Source organism: Crassostrea angulata, chromosome 10 (genome assembly GCF_025612915.1).
Source record: "Crassostrea angulata isolate pt1a10 chromosome 10, ASM2561291v2, whole genome shotgun sequence".
Taxonomy (NCBI): Eukaryota; Metazoa; Mollusca; class Bivalvia; order Ostreida; family Ostreidae; genus Magallana; species Magallana angulata.
In genome coordinates, this window is record NC_069120.1 from 30,211,933 (window position 1) to 30,237,044 (window position 25,112).

The 25,112-nt window shown below is 37.6% G+C and overlaps 2 protein-coding genes across 4 annotated transcripts; one reads left to right on the top strand and one right to left on the bottom strand.

The window, feature by feature from the left end:
- The first annotated feature begins 224 nt into the window (after positions 1-224).
- On the top strand, positions 225-17,717 carry LOC128167225 (uncharacterized). 3 transcript variants are annotated; one of them, XM_052832805.1, is made up of 11 exons: positions 225-526; positions 4,367-7,360; positions 7,494-7,625; positions 9,663-10,022; positions 10,148-10,463; positions 10,554-10,675; positions 10,763-11,590; positions 15,167-15,332; positions 16,196-16,325; positions 17,120-17,332; positions 17,434-17,717. In XM_052832805.1, exons 2-11 carry the CDS (start codon positions 4,369-4,371, stop codon positions 17,572-17,574), a joined length of 5,400 nt encoding a protein of 1,799 aa, XP_052688765.1. In that variant the 5' UTR covers positions 225-526; positions 4,367-4,368; the 3' UTR covers positions 17,575-17,717. The 3 variants fall into 3 exon arrangements, with proteins under 3 accessions (XP_052688765.1, XP_052688764.1, XP_052688766.1); XM_052832804.1 differs by having other exon boundaries at positions 511-599; XM_052832806.1 differs by having other exon boundaries at positions 511-599; positions 9,696-10,022.
- Positions 17,718-20,212: 2,495 nt separating this feature from the next.
- Positions 20,213-24,600, bottom strand: LOC128168075 (cartilage matrix protein-like). The gene is made up of 11 exons (XM_052834169.1): positions 24,504-24,600; positions 23,848-23,910; positions 23,356-23,673; positions 22,572-22,829; positions 22,446-22,463; positions 22,004-22,318; positions 21,365-21,619; positions 21,213-21,221; positions 20,787-21,092; positions 20,392-20,640; positions 20,213-20,279 (listed from the first exon to the last, which is right to left on the bottom strand). The coding sequence occupies exons 2-11, from the start codon at positions 23,903-23,905 to the stop codon at positions 20,275-20,277; spliced, it is 1,791 nt and encodes a 596-aa protein (XP_052690129.1). The 5' UTR covers positions 23,906-23,910; positions 24,504-24,600; the 3' UTR covers positions 20,213-20,274.
- Between the last annotated feature and the right edge of the window lie 512 nt (positions 24,601-25,112).

The window sequence follows — 25,112 nt, forward strand, 5'->3', positions numbered from 1 at the left end:
AATTTCACATTGTAAAACTTACCAAAAGTATGCTTCGGACCCCCCTCCCCGGGCAACAAAATTATCACTGGAATCCCCCCCCACAACAAAATAAATATCAATGGGACCCCCCCCCCCCCCCCCCCCGACAACAAAATTGTCAAGAAAAAAATGGGGGGGGGTCCAAGGGTTAATTTTTTTTTCGGTTTGTTTACTTTGCAAGTTTATTGTTTGGGGGGGGGGGGGTGTCGGACTCCTGCACCCTTTTCATCTGCGTATGAATGCATGTACATAATGTGCATAACTTTATCAAGCTAACACTTTATTAAGTTGAAACTGCATACTCTTTTTTAAAAATGAAAATTAAAAAAAAAAAACAACCAATAATTTCTTATATCTTCTACTTATAAACAAGTATTTTCAATATAAGTTACAATTTAAAACGCATTCTAAGAACAAATTGCTTCAGAGTCTGGGAAGAACTCTTTCGTGTTGGAGGGATAAAATGTAGTAACATGTGCGCGGGAAAGAGATGGTGCCTGAGTCAGTGAGTGTCCAAAAAAGTGAAACGATAACCGTTATTTTAATGAAGTTTTTTGATTCCAAAGAATTCTACTGAGGTATTTTTATAAAATTATTGACCCATTTTATCTTTTCATAAATATGACGTACTTTTTGTGGAAGAACTAAAAATACAAGGTCTTGGTAGACTGACTATTTTTTTATAGACTCGCTACGGTACTGCTGTATACAAAAGCGGTTCTGCATGCATGTTTCTTAGAACACGGCCCCTTTTTTTACAATATCAAAAGACAGTTTGATAATATTATATGTTTTACGGTGCGACCGCTTAGGCGAGCACAGCTTATGATTAAATATGTAAATACGTATCATAATAAATTAATTATAAATTAGAATTGTTTTTAAAAATGGATACAAAAAAGTATAAATGAATTTGAATACTATAATTAAAAACTGTATGTCTTCATTATTCTTAATTTTTTCTCTAGAGTAATGTATATAAGCAATACTACAAGTTTTGATTTATGATTTTAAGAGTGCTGTAATCTGAGATTCCTCTGACTCTAACAATAGACAATGTCGCTGCTCTAACCACCGCTAAAAATTGTGACGTGTGCACGTCACAATATAAAAGTTGGGGTTAGAGTCAGAGGAATCTCGAATTAAAAGTACTGTAGAACTGGGTGTAGTCCACTAATGCATTTTCTAAAGCGTTAATGTTAACTTTAGGGTTCTTAACTAAATAAAGATTTTAACATACTGTTCTGTGCAGAGTTTTTTCCCTTTTCACAAGTGTTTGAAACATCAGTTCAGATTGGCATTTTAGGTTTTATAGTGTTGTCTAGTAGGCTTGATTTGTAAAAACTCCCCAAAGAATCTAGGGTCAGGAATACCTGAAATTTGTAGAAATCATCGGAATCCTTTCAAAATCTATTAAATTTGACCATTTAAGTGAGTCCAAGTGACAATTGTTTCATATCTCTGAAAAAATGCCCTCATTCGTTAGCTTTAGCAAGATTTTGAGAGGATTTAAGAAATCCGTTATTCAATTTACAGTTAAGAGTTTTTCACCCTTGATTATTGTGATTGTGACATCAGAGTTGACGTTGGTGTAGTGATGTCTGGCTCTTTAAAGACTCCCCTGATAATTCAAACTCTGCGTAGTTTACTGTTTTACTTACCTAAAAAGCACGAGTTTCTTGAAATTACACATTTTATCTGGTTCTCAAAAGTTTTAAGTTGACTCTCACATCAACACGAGAACACCATTTGCAATGCCTTGAATTGCATTGTGAGTTGAAATTTACTGACGCTGAAAAAATTCTGAGAGATCAATGTGTAAGGAAACCATTGTGATATAACTCGATTGTATTTAAAAATGTCAAAGGTTAAAGGATTGCATGTTGCATATCCCTTTACGTTTTATATAATTTACAATCTACATAGTCATATATCATTTTAATTGTGCTTGTTCTTGTAAGCTAGTGCTTGAAATCAATGGGAAACTATATTTATTAACAGGGAACTGCTGGTCCGATGAAAACAGGGCAATACTGGTCCAAGTTATGGATGCCAAATAATATGTTGAATGTGCAGCTTTTCCAAATTTTCTATTCGCATGTGTCTCGCTTTGTGCAATGGTGCTGTGTGCCGGCGAGCTGTGCTTGCAATCATATTTTTAGGAGTTTAGAGTTGTTTGAAAGAAATTGCTTAACCGTCTTTTATGGGAATTTGAGTCTGGCATCATCATGATTATTTTATGCAGTCTTTGATTTTCCTTAGATTACTGAAGGTTTCGACTTATAATAAAAACTGTTTAGAACTATATTGTGTATATTAAAGTGTATTTTGATCAAATTAATTTTAGGAAAATAAGGATCAGTGGTGAAAGAGATAAGTTTTCTGCCAAGTCCATTTTCTTAATTCCTCATCATCTGTAAGAATTGGTTATATTCCTTTGGTCATGGCAATCACATAGCTGCAGGACTGTAGCTCGCGGTCTAAAAAAATTTGGATGGACCACCTGGGAGCTACAGTGCCTACCATAGGAAAAATCTGCAATTTACGGCGCACAAAAAATTGCGCTAGTTTTGGACTTATTAACCTTATTTTCACACAAATTCTGTAAAAAGAATTAGTACCATTAAATTCCTCAGCCAATTTACCACTGAAATATTCACTTTACTTGCCTCAGACGTTCTCTTAAAAATGATAACCGACCTCAGAAAATGAAGTATGTTAATTTACGTCGAGATCGAGAGTCGCCATTTTTAAATGTAAACAAACTTGCACCACTTTAATTTACAGGGCTGCTGATGGTGTTTAAAAGAATATCAGAGGCAAGTGAAGTGACGATATCTGTAGTAAAATGTCCAAGGAATTTTTTGGGATCAAATATTTGTACAGAATGTGATCGTAAATGAGATTAATTGATCCAGAACTAGCACATTTTTTTGCGCGCAGTAAATTGCAGTTTTTTTTACTATGGGAGGCACTGTAGCTCCCAGGTCGTCCATCCAAATTTTTTCAGACCGGGAGCTACAGTCCTGCAGCTAGGCAATCACATTAAGATGATCAACCTGTTTTTTACTCATTAAAAGTTTACAAATTTTCATGTCGTCTCAGCTGGCAAACTTCTGCATTGCACTTTTCAATTATCAACTAGGGTTAAATAGTAAGTTAAAGGATATACTAATGAATATCATAAGAATATATTATATTCAGAAAAAGAAACTTCCATCTAAAGCTTTATTAATTAGCTTAAATTTTTTTCTATTATTTTTGAAATGAAAACAAATTGACATTACATACTCCCAAAACGGAGGGAAGGAGGGGGGGGGGGGGGGTGAACTTCGTGATACTTCAATTTTTTATATGTAAATTTAAAAAGATGTTTGCTGTGAGAAAAAGTTGGGGGACTGGGTTGGGGGGTTGGCCCCTCCCTGTTACTATGTGCCTGATAGTTATGTCTGACTTAGCAAAAAAAGGGGAGGGGAGCCCCCTGCCCCTCCGGTTCCAATGCCTAAATATGACTTATGAAAGGCATTGTCAGCCATGTTGTTCTTTTCTGCTATCCATTACTTGTTAACAGTTTAGAGTATTTCAATCTACATGTAACATGGTCACCTCTTATATTGTCATTGTTCCTAGGTTGAGTTGAATTTTATCAAGTGTATATCTAAGCCAGGAGAAAAGTTAAGAAACAAAAACGCGGAACCTAAAAGTGTACAACTAGGATGGTTTGTGTGTTCATGTATTTATGAGTGGCTTTAACAAATAAACAACTGAGTTTACCTACATGCATTATCACAAAAATACTATACATTAGAAGTTCATAAAAAACATATGTCTTATGCAGAATATGGATGACTTATTGGGGGGAAAATTTGATCATTTCGAGAAAGTATATACTAAAGAATTATAATTGCCATCTGGGCATCATTATTTTTTGGGGTCAGATTTAGTCAGATTCTAAGATTTCGCTCATATGAGTGATGTAACCCATAGCCCTGTAATGTATTTGATAAGGATTTAAGATTTGTGCATTTAGCTCTTTAAAAATATGAATTTTCACATTTCATGTTTAGCTGCTTGAAATGTGAAACTTCATCATCAAGCATAACTGAATTGATTATTAGGTACTTATAAAGGTAGAGGTAAAATGTCTATTGTTGATTTACTTTGGACATTAACAGCCAGGGAACTAAGTTTTGTCCACTTAATTTTTTAGAACACTTTACTTGAAAGACATCCAAATTTTTACAAGTACGTGCATTAAATAATTTTGAAGAGTAGAAGATCTGTATAGTGATAGAGAAACTACTGGTTTGATTGCTAACACATTTTCATTTCATCAATTTATTAGACATGCCTGTGGAGAGAAAAAAGAGACAGGATGGTGGACTGAGGAGAATATTCGAGCGGTCTTTGCAGGACCTAAAAACAGATGTACACAATGAGGTAGATTCATCAGCAAACTTGGACAGCAGTCCTCCAAAGAATCATTCATCACCTAAACAGTCGAACAGCACAAACCAAGCAGCCGACATGAGTTCTGGTCCCTCACAAGAGAAGTGCACTACACCAGATAAAGACAAACTTATTCAGACCAGCTTGGATGATCTTAATCCTTCTCCTCAGACAGTGAAGGACAAGGGAGCTTGTGTTGATTTGGGAGAGGATCTGAAGGTGGTGGATGGTTTACAGGAATCTATTGTAGACCCTAAAAAATTTGTAGATTGTAAAAATAAAATAGAAATTAAAAATGATTTAACAAAAAGAACTGAGAAAGAAAATGTAAACATAAAAGCTAGAAGTGACAAACCTTTGGGTAAAACTGTACAACAGAAATGTGAAAAAAAGGAAAATGATAAGAACGAAGATAGGGAAAGAAGATCAAGTCCAAAGAGTAATCAGCAAGAGTTAAAAAGCAGACTATCTCAGGAGACGTCTGGTAGAGAGGCTGTAAATAGCAGAAGACATTTGTCATCAAAAGAAACAGGTTCTAAAAGCAAAAGAAAAGAAAGTGAAAGAAGATCAGCAAGCAATCATGATAAAGACAGAAGAAAGGAAAGGAGAAGATCCAGGGATAACAAGAAGAGGTTGGAAAGGTTCTCTGAAGAAAAGGAAGACCTCAAATTAACTAAAGGAGTTGAAGTTCCTGGCTTGTCAGATCCAAAATGTGGTAATTTTAAGGGTAGAAATGAAAGGAAAGGATTTGGGACGCCTGCTAGCATAGGAGAAGACTGGATGCCAGAGCTTTTGAACATTCCACTTTTGGATTCTACAAAAATCATCCTAGAGCAAGAAACACTGCCAGGAGTGCATCAAAATAATGAACTAAGCAAAGGGGACCAAACACAGATTGGTAAAACTGAAAGTAATGAGGATCTTCATAAAACAGTGTCAATATCTGTGAAAACCAATGACCGAAAACTTGAGGAAAATGAAGTATCAAATGATTTGACTGGCACATACAGAAATGATTCAGATTCAGCTAATCATGTTGAGGAACTTTGGGAATGTCAAGATATAGCAGTACATTTTAGGGAGATTTATCCTGATAAAATAAAAAAGATTGATGTGAAAATTTCGGATATTTCTTTAGCCACTATTGATGAGGAGAGCCAGTCTTCTTTGAAGGAATTGTTTGAAGACAAAAACAGCCAAGTATCTCATATTTATGAGATGAAGACATCTTTATGTGATGATGATGGAATGGAGAAAGTAGAAAATGAACTTATGAACGATCAAAATGATGATTTTGCCATAAATCGTGGAGAGTTATCTGGTACACAAAGTGAAGAGAGGGTACCACCTAACCACTGCAGTGAAAACAAAAACGAAATTGATAGTGCATCTGTGGATGAATGTGTTGTGAACCATGGTGCCAGGAATACCTCATATCCTGACTGTAGTAAAGAGAAAGATCAAGATAAATGTGATGAAAAATTGATAGAAGACAATTTCGTTGAAGAAAGTATCTTAGCAGCTGGGGACTGTGTGTCCGTAAGGGCAAAACCAAACAGTTCAGACTTGTCAGAGGACTGGGGGAGTGACGACACAATGACACAATCTGACGCTTATCACTTACTGCTGAAGGACAAAATAGTGGCTTTGGAAAGCAGGATGTCAACTATTCAAAGTTTTGGTCCTAGAGGACAAATGAGAGGGAGCAGGTCAAGGGGTAAACACAGGCGAAGCAATAGTCCCTTCCAGTCCTATCTAAAAACCATTCACTTTGGAGATGGAACTAAAGTTGAACAAAGTGATAGCCCTGAGAAGAGGGATGTAATTAGTGCTGATTTCACTGAGAATGATTTAAATGAAAACTGTATAATATCTTTGAGGGGCGAAGAGCAAGAGGAAACATTCTGCATGGATAGCAGTGTGCCTAAAAATGAGGAACATCCACCTCAGCAAGAAAGCCAGATCAGTCTGAATACCTTTAGTACTGGTAACTGGCCTCGTCATCCTCCAGGATTCTTCACCAATCCTCCCTCTTGTTCCATAGTGAGTTCTTTGATGTCATCATCACAACCATGGTTTGGAGAAAGAGTACCCAATGATAGTAAAGTGAAATCTTCTAGTGAAAAGGTCAACGAGAAGAATGCAGACTACAGTCTAGAGAAGTACCAGTATAGTTTATGTGATGATAACGGTAAGGGTTCATTGACAAATCAGACAAAATTAGCTTTGGATGAAGACAAAGCAGGTGAAGAAATCACTGGAGAGGAAAATTGGGAAGACAGTTTGTATGATGAAAAGGAGCTGGAACTGCTTATGGCCAAGTCTAAAATCATGGATTCTTCAGCTGTGGTTCCAAGTAACTGGGTTAGTGATGCTTGTGACGGGGTTCATGATGATTCAGGTTTGGAGCAGTGTGTTCCTGAAGATAAAGAGGCCCCAACTTCCAGTATGGAGAGTCTGAGTATTCAACTTCCCTCCAGCAGCTGGTGTAACTCCCAAAACACACTTAGTGAAATACCCACCATATCGGAGTATGAAAACAGTGTGAAAGGTGAGGAATCGGACTTGCAGTGTGAAGATTCCTTGGAAGATGGAATCCAGAAGGACAACTACCATGTACCTGCAGTTCTTGATGAAAATGATGAGAAATCCATTAGAAGAGACCAAAGTAAAAGGCAAAAGTTAGATGATGCTTTGGAAGAAATGGATAAGAGGAATGTAGTTTCTGCAAGTAGAGGGAGCAGTAGGAATGGATTAAGGTGTCAGTGCCCTTCTGAATGTGTTCAGTTTTGGATGTGGAGAAGCTGTTTGTGTCAAATGCCATACTTGTACAAGATACAGAGTGAAGCAGACGGCAGTCCTACCAGAGACTTGATCTCAAACCAACAATGTAAGTCACTATTTGCAAATCTAAAATACTGATAAGCTTTTATTGTTGTATAATGATGTGTTTTGTAAAGTTAATGTGGATATAAGCTGTTGTATTATGACATGTCATATATCTTTAAAAGTATATGTTTCAGATGTATATCCTGCTGACCAGAATAATAATGCACCATCAGATGACAACTTAAAAGGTGACATTAGTGACGATGTTCTCAAGAAGTGGAAGTTGACTGGCTTCTTGAAAAAATCTCCTGCTCGAAAGTCTCAAAGTAAGTTTTGGTTCTTGAATTTGTCCTCAAGAATATTAAGTGAGCTATTGCTTTTTGGTGTTTTGTTTTTAGCTCACCTGAGCCAAAGGCTCAAGTGAGCTTTTCTGATCACAATTTGTCCGTTGTCTGTCGTTGTCGTCGTTGTCGTTGTTAACTTTTCACATTTTCATCTTCTTCTCAAGAACCACTGGACAGATTTCAACCAAATTTGGCACAAAGCACCACTAGGTGAAGGGGATTCAAGTTTGTTCAAATGAAGTGCCACGCCCTTTTCAAAGGGGAGATAATTGAGAATTATTAAAAATTTGTTGGTATTTTTCAAAATCTTTAAGAATCTTCTTCTCAAAAACTATTGGGCCAGAAAAGCTCAAATTAAATTGGAAGCATGCTCAGGAAAAATAGATTTAAGTTTGTTCAAATCATGGTCCCCGGGGGTAGGATGGGGCCACAATTGGGGGATCAAGTTTAACATAGGAATATATAGAGAAAATCTAAAAAAAATCCTCTTCTCAAAAACTACTAGGCCAGGAAAGCTCAACTTTGAGTGGAAGCATCCGCAGGTAGTGTAGATTCAAGTTTGTTTAAATCATGATCCCCGGGGGTAGGGTGGGGCCACAATAGGGGGATCATGTTTTGAATAGGAATATATAGAGAAAATCTTTAAAAATCCTCTTCTCAAAAACTATTTGGCCAGAAAAGCTCAAATTAAAATGGAAGCATCCTCAGGTAGTGTAGATTCAAGTCTGTTCAAATCATGATCCCCAGGGGTATGGTGAGGCCACAATTGGGGGATCAGGTTTTACATAGGAATATATATAGAGAAAATCTTTAAAAATCTTATTCTCAAAAACTATTAGGCCAGATAGGCTCAAATTAAAATGGAAGCATCCTCAGGTAGTGTAGATTCACGTTTCTTCAAATCATAGTCCCCGGGTGTAGGGTGGGGCCACAATTGGGGGATCAATTTTTATATAAGAGTATAAAGAGAAAATCTTTTTAAAAATTTCTTTTAATAACTATTTGGCCAAGAAATCTCAAATTGGCATGTAACCATCCTCAGATAATGTAGATTCTAGTTTGTTCAAATCATGGTTCCTGGGGGTAAGGTGGGGCCACAATGGGAGATACATTTTTATATATAGAGAAAATCTTTAAAAGTCTTCTTCTCAAAAGTATTAGGCCAGGAAAGCCCAAATTTGAGTGGAGGCATCCCCAGATCATATAGATTCAAGTTTGTTTAAATAATAGTCCAGGGGTAGGGTGAGGCCACAATGGGGGATGAAATCTTACTTAGGAATATATAGAGAAAATCTTTCAAAATCTTCTTTTTAAAGACTATTTGGCCAGAAAAGCTTAAACTTGTGTAGAGGCATCCTCGGGTAGTGTAAATTCAAGTTTGCAAAATCACTAGTGGTAGGGCGGGACCGTGATGGCGGTTTGAATTTATACGTAGGAATATATAGAGAAAATCTTTAAAAATATTCTGGGAAAGTTTTTGGTCCAAAACTCAGTACTTAGTGTGAAAGCACAGGTTATGAGATTAAGGGTAGATTAAAGTTTGATGAAACCATGATTCCCTAGAGAATAGTGGGGCCACGAAATGGGGGGGGGGGGTGTATATAGGAATAGAAAAAAATCTTAGAGGTACAACAACAAAAGGGGCTTGGTATTTACCAAAAAATAAGAGGTAGATAAAAATTGGCAGATTTTCAATTTTTTTTTAGCAAGATCTACTGTACTCAGTTGTCAAGATATTTTGATACTGTAATGAATTAAGGCAATTGTTGCTCAGGTGAGCGATGTGGCCCCTGGGCCTCTTGTTATTTTTATTTTTTTTGGGGGGGGGGGGGGGGGGGGGGTGAATTGTATTTGTATGCAAGGTTCATTTATTGGTCAATGTCAAATGGTTACGGTAATTGGTTAATAATCTCTGAATGTGGAAATAATTAACTCATCAGAGGGAGGTTATGCATTAATTATCAAGGAACATTTTACATTTATGTTGTATGTGATCTAAAAACATTGTTTGTGTTGCAGAGAAGGATGAAATTAAGTCACCTGATTTTTCAGAGATGGTTTTCAAAGAAAACTGTAGTGGAATAAAGGATTTTGCAAAGGAATCTCCTGATATTGGAAGCACTGACCATGAAAAGGACATCAAAGCCTCCCAATACAGAGTTTGTGGACCTCCTGGAGATTCTAGGTGGGACTTGGACAGAAAACAGGATATTTCCATTGATAATGAACAGCAAGAAAGTAGCTATGATATTGATGATTCTGAGGCTTTGGAACTAGCTGATGGGGACTCTGGAGATGAATTTTTGATAGAGGCAGTGAACAGTCAAACCAGTGAGGAAGCGGATAACATTCTGGACCCAAATATGAGACAAGGAGCAAGTGAGTGTACATGTAACAATAAATGGAACCTTTAGATAATTGACTTCTGTTTTGCTCTGAGAATCTTTATGAATTGGAAAATAGTTAATGTCAATTTTTCTGATTAATTGTGAATACTGATTCAGACAGAAATCTGCACAATCAGCAGCAGCATCCAGATATGTACCCAACTGCACAGTCAATGGATTGCCTGAATTACCCTCCAAACTATGTTCCCTATTCTCCGCACCAAACAGCAGGCTACCCAGGGGCTGCAGTGAGCCTGGGGCGGGGCTACCCTGGCCTCTATCCAGACCCTTATTACCCCTACCCACCTCTGTACATGAATGGTGGATACAGCAGACAGCCTTTTGTTGACGGACAGATGTATCCTGAACACCTAGGGTATTATTCACCGATGTATTACCCTTACTACATGATGGTTAGCGGATGGCGGGAAATGTAAGTCTTGTTTCATTTCTTCTCTTCTACAGTCTCAATTAGCATTAGCTTGTTCAGGGACCATTTTAGATTTACTCTGTTTTCCTACAGGACCATGCAGTACAGAGAATCTCAGTCTGGATCGTTTCCCAGATTCCAACATCCCTCTACTCGATGTGTGTATGAGAGTCAAGACCATCCAGCAGGAAGATCTCGGAAAGAATCAGAAAAAAGTAAAAGATCTTATTTGTTTACTTTTGAAATGAACTTTTCCAAGTTAATTATGAAATGGACCATCTTATGAACAGAATATTTTTCAGGCAACAGAGATGCAGTGCATGGAGACATGGAAGATCAAGATTGGCATCGTCAAAACACTCATGACAGGCATCCTTGTTCTACGAAAACAATGGAAGACACAAATGATAGCACCACTGCAGTTTTTGCTGAAGAATCAGCAAAGAAAAATAATGGCAAATACCTTCCACCACACAAGCGAATTCAATGTGCTTATGATAACTCTGTTGAGGGAGAAAGCAGGACAGGCAGTCGATTCAACAATCTCCATTCTCAAGTGTATAGAAAATCTCATTCACACCTGCACCACTACGCAGTAGAAAATCAGGGAAGTGGTAATGTAGACAAGTGCGGACCAATGGACAACCTGAAGTCTGCATCTTCTGAACAATGGCAGCATCATTCCAGTTCACAGAACCCAAGTGGAGACCAAAGCTCTGTGTTACAGGGACTGCATCCATTCAGGGAGACAGTGCCGAGATCCCCCCAAAAGACAGCTCAAGCCACAAGAGTTCTAGAAAGAGAGCCGTCAGGCTGTAATTTACTGATAGCTCCTAGCTCCACGGAATCCACTCCCACCTCCAGCCTTCCACGGTGTGGAAGATTCTACCAGCAACAGGACAGGGAGTTTGATCCGGTCCCAGTGGACTGGAAGACTGCTTTCCAGGAAAGATGCAGAGACTATGGTGTGGACTACATAGACTCTCACTGCCACATTGATTTCCTTTTTAACCGCATTGATTTTAGGGGCAAATGGTCAGATTTTCAAGCTCAGAATGCAGAAACTTTTCCTCCTAGTTACCATGGATGTGTAGCAGTTTTCTGTAATCCAAACAGTTTTAAATCAGAAGGTAAAGTTGACTACAAAACATGAAAAAATTTTACTCACACACAACAACTGCACATATTTAACTCTGTCTCAAGATGTCCCTGCAGTACTTGTAATTACTATCACTTGTTATTCATAAATACATAAGGGTTCAAATTACCGGTATATTCATTTACTACAATGAAATAAACCTGAAATGGTTAAGTTTAAAAGAGATGTTTGTATACTGTGGAATCATTAGATTTCGTGGTGGCTCAATTTTCGTGGAATTTGTGGGTACCTCTCATCCACGAATTAATATCCTCCACGAATTAATAAATTAGGGTAATAAAGACATATTTCCTCTGTAGGTTTAAGAGAATACACGAAATTACGTCCCCACGAACCTGTAAAATTCCCCACGAAAATTAATGATTCCACAGTATGTACATAAATGTACGCAGATGGTATCATTGTGCAAGGTGTACCAAAATTTTTCCAATGAATATAAGATGCAAGATTTTAATGAATTTCTGTCAGAAAACTGTTTTTATGCCCTCCTTCAAAGAAGGGAGGGCATATTGCTTTGCTGCTGTCCGTCTGTCTGTCTGTCGGTTGGTCCACCAACAGTGTCTGTTCATTTTCTTCGCAGAGGATGAACATATTGAAATGAAATTTGGTATACAGGTTATTCATGATAATATCTAGGTCAGGTCCGATATTAGGTACCATTGAGCAATTTTCAACAGAGTTATGGCCCTTGGACATAGAAAAATTCCATTTATTTGCATGTATTTGCAGTTTTTGTTAGCTCACCTGAGCTGAAAGCTCAAGTGAGCTATTCTGATCACATTTTGTCTGTCGTCCGTCTGTCCGTCCGTCTGTCCGTCCGTCTGTCCGTAAACTTTTCACATTTTCAACATCTTCTCAAGAACTACTAGGCCAATTTCAACCAAACTTGGCACAAATCATCCTAAGGCAAAGGGGATTCAAAGTTGTGAAAATCATGACCCCTGGGGTTAGGTTGGGGCCACAATGGGGGGTCGAAGTTATACATAGGAATATATTGAGTAAATCTTTAAAAATCTTCTTTGCAGAAACTAATCAGCCAGGAAAGCTGAAACTTGTGTGGAAGCATTTTCAGAGAGTGTAGATTCAAAGTTGTGAAAATCATGACCCCCGGGGGTAGGGTGGGGCTACAATGGGGGGTCGAAGTTTTACATAGGAATATATAGAATAAATCTTTAAAAATCTTCTTCTCAGAAACTAATCAGCCAGGAAAGCTGAAACTTGTGTGGAAGCATCCTCAGGTAGTGTAGATTCAAAGTTGTGAAAATCATGACCCCTGGGGGTAGGTTGGGGCCACAATGGGGGGTTGAAGTTTTACATAGGAATATATAGAGTAAATCTTTAAAAATCTTCTTCTCAGAAACTAATCAGCCAGGAAAGCTGAAACTTGTGTGGAAGCATCCTCAGGTAGTGTAGATTCAAAGTTGTGTAAATCATGACCCCTGGGGGTAGGGTGAGGCCACATAGGGTGGGGTGTTAAAGTTTTACATAGGAATAAAGAGTAAATCTTTAAAAATCTTCTTCTCAGAAACTAATCAGCAAGATGATTCTTTATAATTGTTAAGACTTTGGCTCCAGGACAATTCTTCGGCCTCACAAGAAGGTTCAGAGTTTGATGTAGCTAAATATCCCATATATAAACAATTGTAAAGGATCTTTTTGAGAACTGCAATACTCAACATGTGATATGACTATAAAATTGAAGCAGGCAGATATTTTTTCATTAGAATCTATTTGTATTACTGTTTTGGGTTATTGCCCTTGATTTATTGATTCTTGATTATTTTAATTAATGCATCCACTGTTAACCAATTATTGTGATGATTATTTTTATACAATAATAAATATTCAATGTATATAAGTTGTTCTGCATAAGTAGATTTTGGTTAGGCTGGATTAGTTTGTTTATTTTTGATTTCCAATTTTTAGATACTATGAATTATTTTAGGCCGGCACATGTATAGGGACAGTGTCTATTGCATTGCGACGAACGACTGTTTGGGGTTAAACTTGAACAGGTGCGGAGAGATTGAGGGTGATGACATCCCTGCTCTTTCTAATCTTCGTGTTTTTCTAACCAACGATACAGAATGTGCGGTCATTTCTGCCCTGTATCGCAATAATACAAGTGTGCGGTCATACCTGCTTGTATTGATGGTGGTTGCGGCGGAGCACTAGTGTATGGTCATCCCTGCTGGTGTTCTGGCCTTTCTAGCGCAAGTGTGCGGCACTCCCTGCGTTAGGTTGAGCTGTTCGCGCAAGTATGAGGTCATCCCTGCTTGCGTTATCTCTGCTTGCATTAACGTTGGTACCTGTTGAGTTGCGTAGGTGTGCGGTCATCCGTTGAGTCCCTATATATGTACAGGAGCGGTGATTAAAGTCTGCTCTTGTAAATATTTTCAGCAATCAGGGCTATCCGAGTTCCAAGGGGGAAAAATGGATTTTATTTATACAGGATCTACATGTATTAATGTTCATTGTCCAGATTGTATTATGACTCCATTAAGCTGACTTTATCATACCTATTGTTCCTCAGGTGAGCGATGTGGCCCATGGGCCTCTTGTTTATTTTCTTCTCAGAGGATGCACATTTAAACAATAAAATGCTCACTTTGGTGATTCATTTGGAATATGAAGGTAGCGACATTGCAAAAAAAATAAATCGGGTTATGTAATTTTTTTTCTGCAATGATCGCTACCTTCATAACCCACATGAATCACCAAAGTGAGCATTTTATTGTTTATATTAACATCTTTATTTTAACTAATTAATAAATTGAGCGTAAAAAGTAAGTAAAATTCACTAAATCACTGTTAATGTACATAAGTACGTTAGCTAAAAGAAACAGCCAAATCGTCTCCATGTGCAGTGAGACTTTGAGTCTGATATCATCATGGTTAGTTCGTGCAGTCCGTGATTTTTCTTAGGTAGTTGTAGGTCTCGACCAATCGATAAACAGGGCATGTCAAATTCACTCCTGTCACTTTCTTGTCAGTTTCAGCCGCCGTAGATTTCGACCAATCGATAAACGGAGCGAGTAGATTTCAGTCTGGCTGTTTCTATAGAGCTTTGAATTAACTATACGTTTCCGTAAGAAATAGAGGGAAAAGTACTTGGTGGATGTAAATATATTGATATGAAATTTGGTACACAGGTTATTTATAATATCTAAGTCAATTTTAATTTTGGATATGATAGAGCAATTTTCAACAGAGTTATGGCCCATGGATGTAGACATGCATTTGCAGTTTTTGTTCATTTTCTTCACAGAAGTTGCACATATTGAAATGAAATTTGGTATACAGATTAATTATGATAATATCTAGGTCAAGTTTGATATTGGGTACGATTGTGCAATTTTCGACAGAGTTATGCCCCTTGGACTTAGAATAATTCCAGTTATTTGCAGTTTATGTTTATTTTCTTTGTGGATGTTTCCAAGGGAGGGGGGCTTATGTGTTTCACAAACATATCTTGTTTGATTTTCAGTTATTCGGATGAAAAAAAAAAGATATATCAATTAGGAAATCTTTTGATTTTTTCCTTAAGGTCTTTGGAAGAGTTTAAGCAAGGAGAACAATGTCTGGTTGGCATTTGGATGTCATCCCAAAAATGCCCGAGACTTCGGCAGGTGGTGTGAAGAAGGCCTGAGGAGGTGCCTCAGAAACGAGCGAGTGGTGGCCCTGGGAGAGATAGGCCTGGATTACTCGGGCATGTAAGTGGATGTTCTTAGAGGGTGAGATTTGCTCACTTTAAATTCTTCATAATTTTAGATCCAGTTGGCTTTTTATATTGGCTTTATAAGCTGCAGACCTCTTAACAGTTTAAAGTATTTCGCTGTAGAGGTCTCACTTGTGTGGACATACATATTAAGAGCATAGCCGTATTATTTGGTCGCGATGAAATTATCAAATTTTATGCACTTTTTCAAGCCAAAAAAAACCTAACATCAAATAAACAGGTCAATGCATTATATACAATCAGAGTATGCACATCAAATGAGAAATAAAGGCATAAAATCCAAAGAACAGGAGACGAACGGCTCCTATTAAAGCAATATTAGTTGCAATTTTCATGTTGAATTTTTTGTTTACGAAAATGTTATTTTCTACTAAAATGACAGAAATATTATGGTTTTTAAACATCTTTTAGCCATATTTTTGTGTAAAAGGCCGTTAAGAAGCCTTAATTGGAGCAAACTTGAATTATTGTCGTCCTGTACAAAAATTGATTTGCTATATATTCCTTAGAAGAGAAATCTTTCCTCTGACAAAAATTTATGATTTTTTCAAACCTTATTTATCATAAAAGTTTAAGTTATATGCAGACTTATCATACAAGCAGCTTTTTCCAGCAAAATAACATTCCAAAAAATACAGCTCATATTGCTTTGAAATTATAAGGGGAAATCTTCTTGAGAAATTTAATGTAGATTGTTCAATTTATTAAAGTAATGTGTCTTGTAATGGGAAATCATGCTACATGTGACATATACAGAATTATTTAAATATAGTTACATTGTAACCAAATTTAAAAAAAACCCATTGTTTTATTGACTGGCTTTTTGTCGAATTAAAGGTTTATTGAGACCAAAGAACTGCAGAAAACTGTGTTCAAGAAGCAGATAGGTATGGCACTGGACATGAAGAAGCCCCTGGTGATCCACTGCAGGGACGCCGAGCAGGACTGTCTGGACATCCTGAAGCAGGTCAGTGGTAAATACCTAGAAATGAGGAAGGAAACGGAAACAACCAAGAAGAGTAATCTATACTCTGTCCCGAGTTTTTGCTTCCACCACTTTTTATTTGATACATGTATTTCGATATAATAAATACCCTTGTGCTCAAACTCTGTCATCCACTAACATGAAAATGTCCAGATTATCTGTTTTGAAACGCCCCCTCTACCGCTTCAGGTTTCAATACACATCCCAAAATAGATAGTCTACGGGATTTTGCATTGCATCAACCATTAATAAGCCCGGATGATAACATTTAAAAATTGCGCGAGGTGTCCCGAATGGAGAAAAGATGTAAACATTTCCCATTATAAATCTCCGTAAGAATTTATGAGTGAAAAGGGATAATTTGTTAATGAAGATATCTTGGATATCTTCCATTTCATCAATTTCAGCTGTACTTCTTTCACTGGTATGTGTATTTTTATTAAAATTAAATCGTCAAAAAGTGATGGAAGCAATAACTTGGGACAGACTATGGTAGACAAGCAGGTCAATGGTAAGCTTGTAAACAATATTCAACTTGCCGATAATTTGGTCAAATTTATCTCTTTGCACAACTAATTGCAGAGGGAATATAGCTTAGCTAACTATGTGTGGCTATATGAATGTTATTTTACGCAAGAATGAAAGGGAACCTTGATGCTTAATAGAATTACTAAAGTTTTCATTCTTCTTGGGCTTTTCATATTTTCAACAAATTTCCTATCGTAAAGAGAGGCTTTGGTGGAGCTTATTTCATATATTATCTTGAATACTTCCAGATGGTGCCCCGGGACTACAAAATTCATTGTCATTGTTTTACTGGAGATTTTAAATCAGCCAAGTTATGGCTGGACCACTTCCCCAATCTGTACATTGGACTGACCCCCCTCGTGACCTATAGGACGGCCACAGGGGCCAGGGACGTGGCCAAGTTCATTTCACTGAGGAGACTGCTGCTGGAGAGTGATGCTCCTTACTTTGTCCCTAAAACTGTAAGTGTGCTTTGAACACACCTTTAAAAAAAGCGCATACTTCTACATGTTCAATGAATTATCCTAAACTGTTTTATTTGTGACATATGATGATGTTTCAGATTCCCAAAGAAGCAATGAATTTCTCCCACCCTGGTCTGTGTGTTACGGTGGCAGAGGAAGTGGCCAGGCTAAAGAATATCCCTGTCCGGACGGTCCTGGAGGCGTGCATAGAAAACACGAAGGACATGTATGGCATCTGAGTACAGACACCCAGGAAACCCAGCAGTGTGGGCCTTGTCATTATTGACATGAAGCGGCCATATTTCTTTTGTTGATTCTAGTCAGTGACTTCAAATTAGTTCAGTCTTCTTATAAGATTGTTAATAAAGACCTTGATAGATTGTACCACAGTTTGTCTCATTTTTTGCACACTGAGCTTAAAGCTTTCTGATCATCTTTTGAATGCCTAATTTAATTAAACAATAAAATGCTTTATTTGGTGACTCGTTCGGGATATGAAGGTAGCGACATTGCAGAAAAAATACATAACCCGCTAACAACGCGGGTTATGTAAATTTTTTCTGCAATGAACGCTACCTTCATATCCTGAACGAGTCACCAAATAAAGCATTTTATTGTTTATATTAACATCTTCCTTTTAACTAATTAATAAATTAATTAGGAAAGTGAAGTAAAATTCACCAAATTAATGTTCATTAATGTACATTAGTACGATAGCTAAAAGAAACAGCCAAATCGCCTCCTGTGAGACTTTGAGTCTGACATGATTTTTTCTAGGTCGCTGTAGGTTTCGACCAATAGTTAAACAGGGTGTGTCAATTTCAGTCCTGTCACTTTAGTATCAGTTTCAGCCGCTGTAGATTTCGACCAATCGATAAACGGGGCGTGTAGATTTCAGTCTGGATGTTTCTATAGAGCTATGAATTAACTATATGTTTCCGTAAGAAATAGAGGAAATACTACTTGGTACATGTAGATGTAAATATTTCTCTGTAAACTTATCAAACTTTAAATTCCTCTCTGGTACTGCTGGGTCAATTTCAGCCAAACTTGGTTAAAAGCTTCCTTTGGTGAACGGGGTATAAGTTTGTTAAAATTAACCTCTCTTTCAAGGGGAGATGATTTGAAAATACACCGTTTTGAAAATTTGTAAAGATCTATTCATGCCTAAAAGAAGATGGGGGAACAAGATAGCGCAAATGCCCATTTGGTTTTGTAGTGGAAAACAATTTCAAATTATTTTTTTCCCAACCAAATATACTATATGATGTAATATTACAAGTTTACAAAAGCACGATTTCTAACTATATTCAGTTTTGAATATTTTAACAAACGATAAGAAAAAAAATAAATTCTAAAGTTTTGGTGGTATCGAACCCACAACCCTAGCTCTATAATGTTACCTAATGTCTTGTGCTCTAACCACTGAGCCATTTCAGTCACAACAAACTTCATTGTTAAATGCTAAATGCAACTTCAACCACGAATTTACGGACTTGTAGTATTTCTCTAAAACGTTCCATTGTTGGGATACAAAATTACATTTTTAAAGTATAGTCGGTCATCTGTCCATGTTTTTGTTGATTGAAATCGGTTTGATTTCCTTTAAACCTCATACAGACTATTACAAAAATATGGAGCCCAGACCCACTCTATAAAAGAAAAGGCATTGAAGTTCTAAAAATGACACTATTTGGAGGTTTTGACACGCATACGCCAGTTTAAATCAACCTACTTTAAATATTTAACATATTTGAAGGTTATATATCGATGTTATGGTAAATATACATTGTTTTTAATAATTGAGAAAGAAATTATGAGATTTGTTCATATTGTAATTTTATAGTATCTTATCTATCCTCATATGGGCAGTTTACACGCCTTATTCACCCATCTTCTTTGCAATTCAGGCAGTAAATGATCAAGATTTCGCATAAAACGCTGTGCAGCCTAATTTTGACATATGTGTCGTGTTTACAGAATGAAAGTATAGGTTTGCCTCACACCAAATGTTGCTTACAAACCAAAAATTAATATTTTTAACTGAAATTGAAAATCGTTCGTCTTTATTGCTACAACGGAATACTAGTATGACGGTGGCGACATTGCAGAAAAAAGACAGCCAGCTAACGCGGGCTATGTAAATTGTTTCTGCAATGATCGCCACCTTCATAACCAGCATGAATCATCAAAAGAAAACGTTTTATTGTTTATACATGTATTTACATCTTTCATGACTTCTCCCAAAATGTATTTACCTTAGAGATAGGACCAAAAATTGTCAATATTTGACAATTTTAAAGTATCTCCTCTACTTCCACACATTTGAAAGAAAATCTGAATCCATAGTTATGTAGACCAGGAAGCCCTCTACCACAATTGTTAATTTCAAGTTGTTAATATATGTTTTGTACATGCAGATAGAAAATGGCCTCATATTTAGAAAGATTCATCTTCGCTAGCCAAGGGTGACGATCTGCTCCTCTCCTCTTGGCTAGCGAAGATGGGAAAGATTATGAAGCCCTCTACCAAAATTATAAATTTCACGATCCCTAGGATAGGGACTATTAATACTGCAGATTGTGGCAAAATGGTCACAAAATGTTACACTGAATAAAAAATTTATAGCTCGTATGAACCATCAAAGGAAAAATCTTATTTACATGTCTCCTAATCCATGTAAACTGAAAGTGTTCAAGATTATTATCAATTTGTTTCATTTTAGGAACAGCCAATTTTCTAAATCTATCATAAAGTCCTTTGGGCTTCATTGGATTTGATCACGCCTCGGCTTAAATTATCGCCTCATAATACCAAAAGAATGATTCCTTATTCCTTAAATGAAAACAATGGAATGAACACAATGGAAACCACACAAATAGTTTCAACCATTTTAATTTGTTTTATTTGAATTTTACATTAATTCTCTCGAATTCTGTTCAAGCTGCAAAATAGAGAAAGAAAACAAATAAATGTATGAAGGTTGAGGAGAAGCAGACGTTTCAGATTATTGAAAATGAATTGGAAGAGTTTTCCGTATAATATTCTGTACTAACCTTGACACGCCATGTTGGTCAGCGTCTGTGTTAGGTCTGTGAGGGTGTCGTACGACTTGGTGGTGAACAGGAAGTCCGTGCCGTTAGCGATTCCCTTTAACTCCTCCACGTTCATATCGCCCACTCCAATGGCTACCATTGTGATGCCGTTCTCTCGTGCCTTGTGGGCCTCATAAAACGTGGACGCCTTGTTCTTCGAGTCGCCGTCAGTTATAACTACGCCAATCTTACGAACATTGTCCCTGTTCCCTGTTCAAAGATATAATAAAAAAAAATTATAAAGATGCTTTAATGAATATTTTTTTTTAATTCCTTGTTAGCATTATTTATAACGGTTACAGAAATTCATCTATTTAAAATTTAAATGAAACTAATTTAACTCATTTCCGACTTGCCGTATTCAGAACTGAAACTCCTTGTCCACATATGTTTGATGGCTTCGCCCGTGTCGGTGCCGCCTGGTTTGAACTCCATGTTGTTGATGGCGGTTTGCATCTTAACCTTATTGTGATATCTCAACAGTTCAAAGTTTGTGTGAACCTCGCATTCGTAGGTCTCTACCCCCATCTGAACGCCGTTTTTATCAATGTACAGATTATAGGTGACGTCACTGACAAAATGCTTCAGTTTCCTGAAGTTGTCTTCCCCAACACTACACGAGGAGTCCAGTAAGAAAACAACGTCAGATTTTCCCAGGCAAGCTAAAATTCAATTTGTCAACTTGGATTCGTTGTTTAAAATTTGGTATTTTATTCAACAAATGCCATTAATTAAAATTCCTTGGTCATAGCGCCAGAAGTAATAAAAGAAAGGGTACTTACTATTTTTTGCTGAAAAAAGGAAGAAGACAAAATAATTATCACATAAGAAATCTGCACAATACAGTATTAATTCATGGTTTTTTTAATTATTCAATTATCACAAAGCCCGAATGGCATTGATTTAGAGTGGTGGGACCCTTTGATTTCTATACCTTCACAGACCTGCCTTAGCAGCAGTGGTCTGAGATGCTGGAGAGCGGTGAAGGTGTCCACCCTGAATATGTTTTTGTTGCTGGCCATTTCGGTCAGCTCCTCATTGTCCACCTCGTCGCCCACGCCGATAGAGTAGATCTCCACGTCCTGCTCCTTCAGCTTGTTCGCCTCCTCCTGGGTCTTCTCTTTGTGAGTGGAGTGACCGTCCGTGATCACAATGGCGATCTTTGGGATGTTGGGATCGGATCGGTAACCTATAAAGATGCCATGTTACTGGTCAGATGGGGATTTAGTTTAAATGATGTATGGAATTTCGACAAAGTACATGTATTATGCATATATAAGTGCAAATTCAACTGCTTACACGCCCGTCGGAGACGTATGTTGACGATTTTATGCACGATACGGCACCGCCCACCCTTGTCGATGCATATGTTTTAATTTCATCATAGTAATCGGGGGACGTCAAACATCATAGACGCTCGAACAAAACTCATTTAATAGGCCCTAATGACAAAAGGTTTGACCGCCAGTTTTGTTTCCATTCACGACATGGAGGTGGTATCAGTCGTATCTGCTGAACTCTAAATGTGCTCATGGTTATACTTGCATACAAACCTTAACAGATGATTCAATACCTTCTTGAGCGGTAAAAGCCTTTGTTCGCAAATATTCGAGTGCTTTTCCTGTATGTGTTTCTCCATTTTGGAACTCGATTTCATCAATTGCTGCTTTCAGTTGGTCAGCTTTGGAGTACTGGTTCAATTTAAATGCCCCTGTGACCGGGGTGCTGAAGATCACTACTCCAAACTGTACAGCGTTTGAACCAATGACGAACTCGTCTACGATGCTCTTGGTGAACTCCTTCATCAATTCAAAATTTTCTTCCCCTACACTGCCACTAGAATCCATCAAAATTACAATGTCGGCTGCTCCTTTCTTGCCACAATCACCTAGCGAAAGCGAAACAACACAATGGTCTTCAGTGTTAAAGAACACGTTTAAAATTTATAAGTAAAGATTCAGTTTGGCTATTTTTTTTAACCAATTTGCAATTATTAATAGAAGACAGTATCTTACTTGCTTGTCCTTTGAGTTCTGTAAGAAAAAAAAGACGGAATATAAATTGGGTGCATCGTGCTACATTTCAGTTACAATATATGAATATTGGTAGGGGAGAGAATTCTTGGCTAAGACATGGCATACGTGTACAGGTAGATGACGCCAGCATGCTCTCTATCATCTTCAGCCCCACGAAAGTGTCGATGTGGAACAAGTACTTGGAGTCGGGGTCACTGGCGATGTCCTGTAGCTCCTGCTGGTCTGTGTTTTTCCCCACACCCACCGCCATCAGCGTAATACCGGCGCGGTGAGCCAGGCGAGCTTGTTCCTTGGTGCGGTTCTTGGAGGAGGACACGCCGTCTGTGACAACTATGGCCAGCTTTGGCACCCCTTGTCTGTAACCTAAAAAGATTTAAAAGCAATTTTAAGATATCTAAAAGGTTTTTCATGATGAGGGAACGCAATGAGATGTCAAGGATGGATTATAAGAATTTTGATTCAAGTTTACAGTCCTCATTGGTTCATATATTTAAAACACACTACACAAGGAATAATGATATGACTTTACCGAATGGGCGGTATATATCTAAACAAATTACATTAATATAAATACAAAAAATGATATGAATTGAATTTGATGACAATACAACTGAAGATCGGACTCTGACTCTCCCCACCAAATACCATCTCTCTCTCTCTCTCTCTCTCTCTCTCTCTCTCTCTCTCTCTCTCTCTCTCTCTCTCTCTCTCTCTCTCTCTCTCTCTCTCTCTCTCTCTCTGCTTAGGGTCAACTTTTGTATAAACTCAAATTAAGTAATTTGAAGACAAAAAATTAGGGGTTTTTTATCTTTGTAACAATAAGGTAAGGAGCTGCTTAGAAGAAACGTTGTTGAAGAGGGGATGGGCCGTTAAAATAGATAAACTTTACCGAACGCTTTAGAGAATGACTTCTCTCTGATATGTTGCAGGGCATCCCCTGTGTTAGTCCCTCCCCCACCGACATAGGACACCCTGTCCACGGCGTCTAGCACTTCCTGTCTGTTGCTGTGAGTGTTCAGCTTAAATTCCGTCCGCACCCCGGTCTCAAATGTCTCCAGGCCGAACTGTACCTGGTTACGGTCCACTGCAAACTTCTTAACCACGTCTTTCACAAAATCCAGCATGAGCTCGAAATTCGATTGGGAAATACTACCCGAATTGTCCAATAGGAATATTATGTCTCCTTTAGTACCACAACTTGAGTTGTCTGGAATATTCCAAAGAAAAAAAAATCTTACAGCATTGTCTATAGAATACAGCTTAACCAATTATCATTTTGGCATGCATTTTTTGCCGAATCTTTTATTGCAGAGCGCAAACCTAAGGCATATATGTGTAGAATACAAAGGTCGTGACCTTACGATATATGATTGGTTCTTACCAGGCGCAGCGTGAACACTGTAGACAACAAACGCCAGGATACAAAGTCCGAACCCCATTTTGACTAGAAAAAGAATTCAAGAATCGTTTATAAACTAGCATGATATGTGGATATGGACGATGAAGTTAATACCCATGTTGGCGATCATTTATACGTGTATTGATGGTCGCCAACATGGGCGTTTCTTGGAGTTGGCGACATGTTCACCACAACTTATTTTGCATTTATATCATATACCCTTCTGACGTTCTAACTGCAATTTTGTTGCTCATGAGTTTACGGTCGGAAGAAACATTTTTGTTTTCTGTAATTTGTTTGTACATATAGTTGAGAAAAATAACACAAAGAAAATAGCATTTTTTTTAGAGCAAGTGAGAATTAGATTGGCGCATTCAAACCGCACCTTGCACCGATACTATATCGTACATTTACCTATATATTTCATTCAATTCATATTGCAAGCGCAAGAGACGGTTACCGCTTTTCCAATTTGTTTAAACCATACATCAGGGAGTATAACCTTATGACTTTTTTAATAAGAAAAATGTTTAATTGTTGGCATTGTCTTTTATTTACCACATAGAAAAAAAAATCATATTAAAACCTTATCAGAATTGATTCATATAACAAAACAACACATAAGAATTGAGATTTACCTGTGAGCCCCGCGGAATCACTGTGATGCTGCTGTCTCAATCTGACGCAGTGCGCGGACAGCGCCGTGTGTTCCGATGTCAGGTGTGAGGGATCGGGTGTCCAGAACGGGACACGCTAACCTGTCATTTGCGGGGAACCGCGGGCACAGACTAACGGTGTACTGTTCTAACTTGTTGGAGACGGAAACCTCGCCATCCACCCACAACCCCCCCCTCTCTCTCTCTCTCTCTCTCTCTCTCTCTCTCTCTCTCTCTCTCTCTCTCTCTCTCTCTCTCTCTCTCTCGTTTTATGAATGAATTATTTTAAGGTTTTAATTTGATATCTACATGAATTATTCTGTTTTTAGGAACAACAACTATACTTTGTGTACACATTAGCATTAAATGTTTATGTATCCTGTCAATATACCATGCTTGGCTTTAACTGTACTCTACAGTAAATGAAATAATTTGTAATCAGTCTAGAATCTGTAAACTCATTATTATTATATCAAAGATAAAACCAATGAACACTTCAACACACATACACACATACATACACACATACATATACACACACACACACACACACACACACACACACACACACACACACACACACACACACAC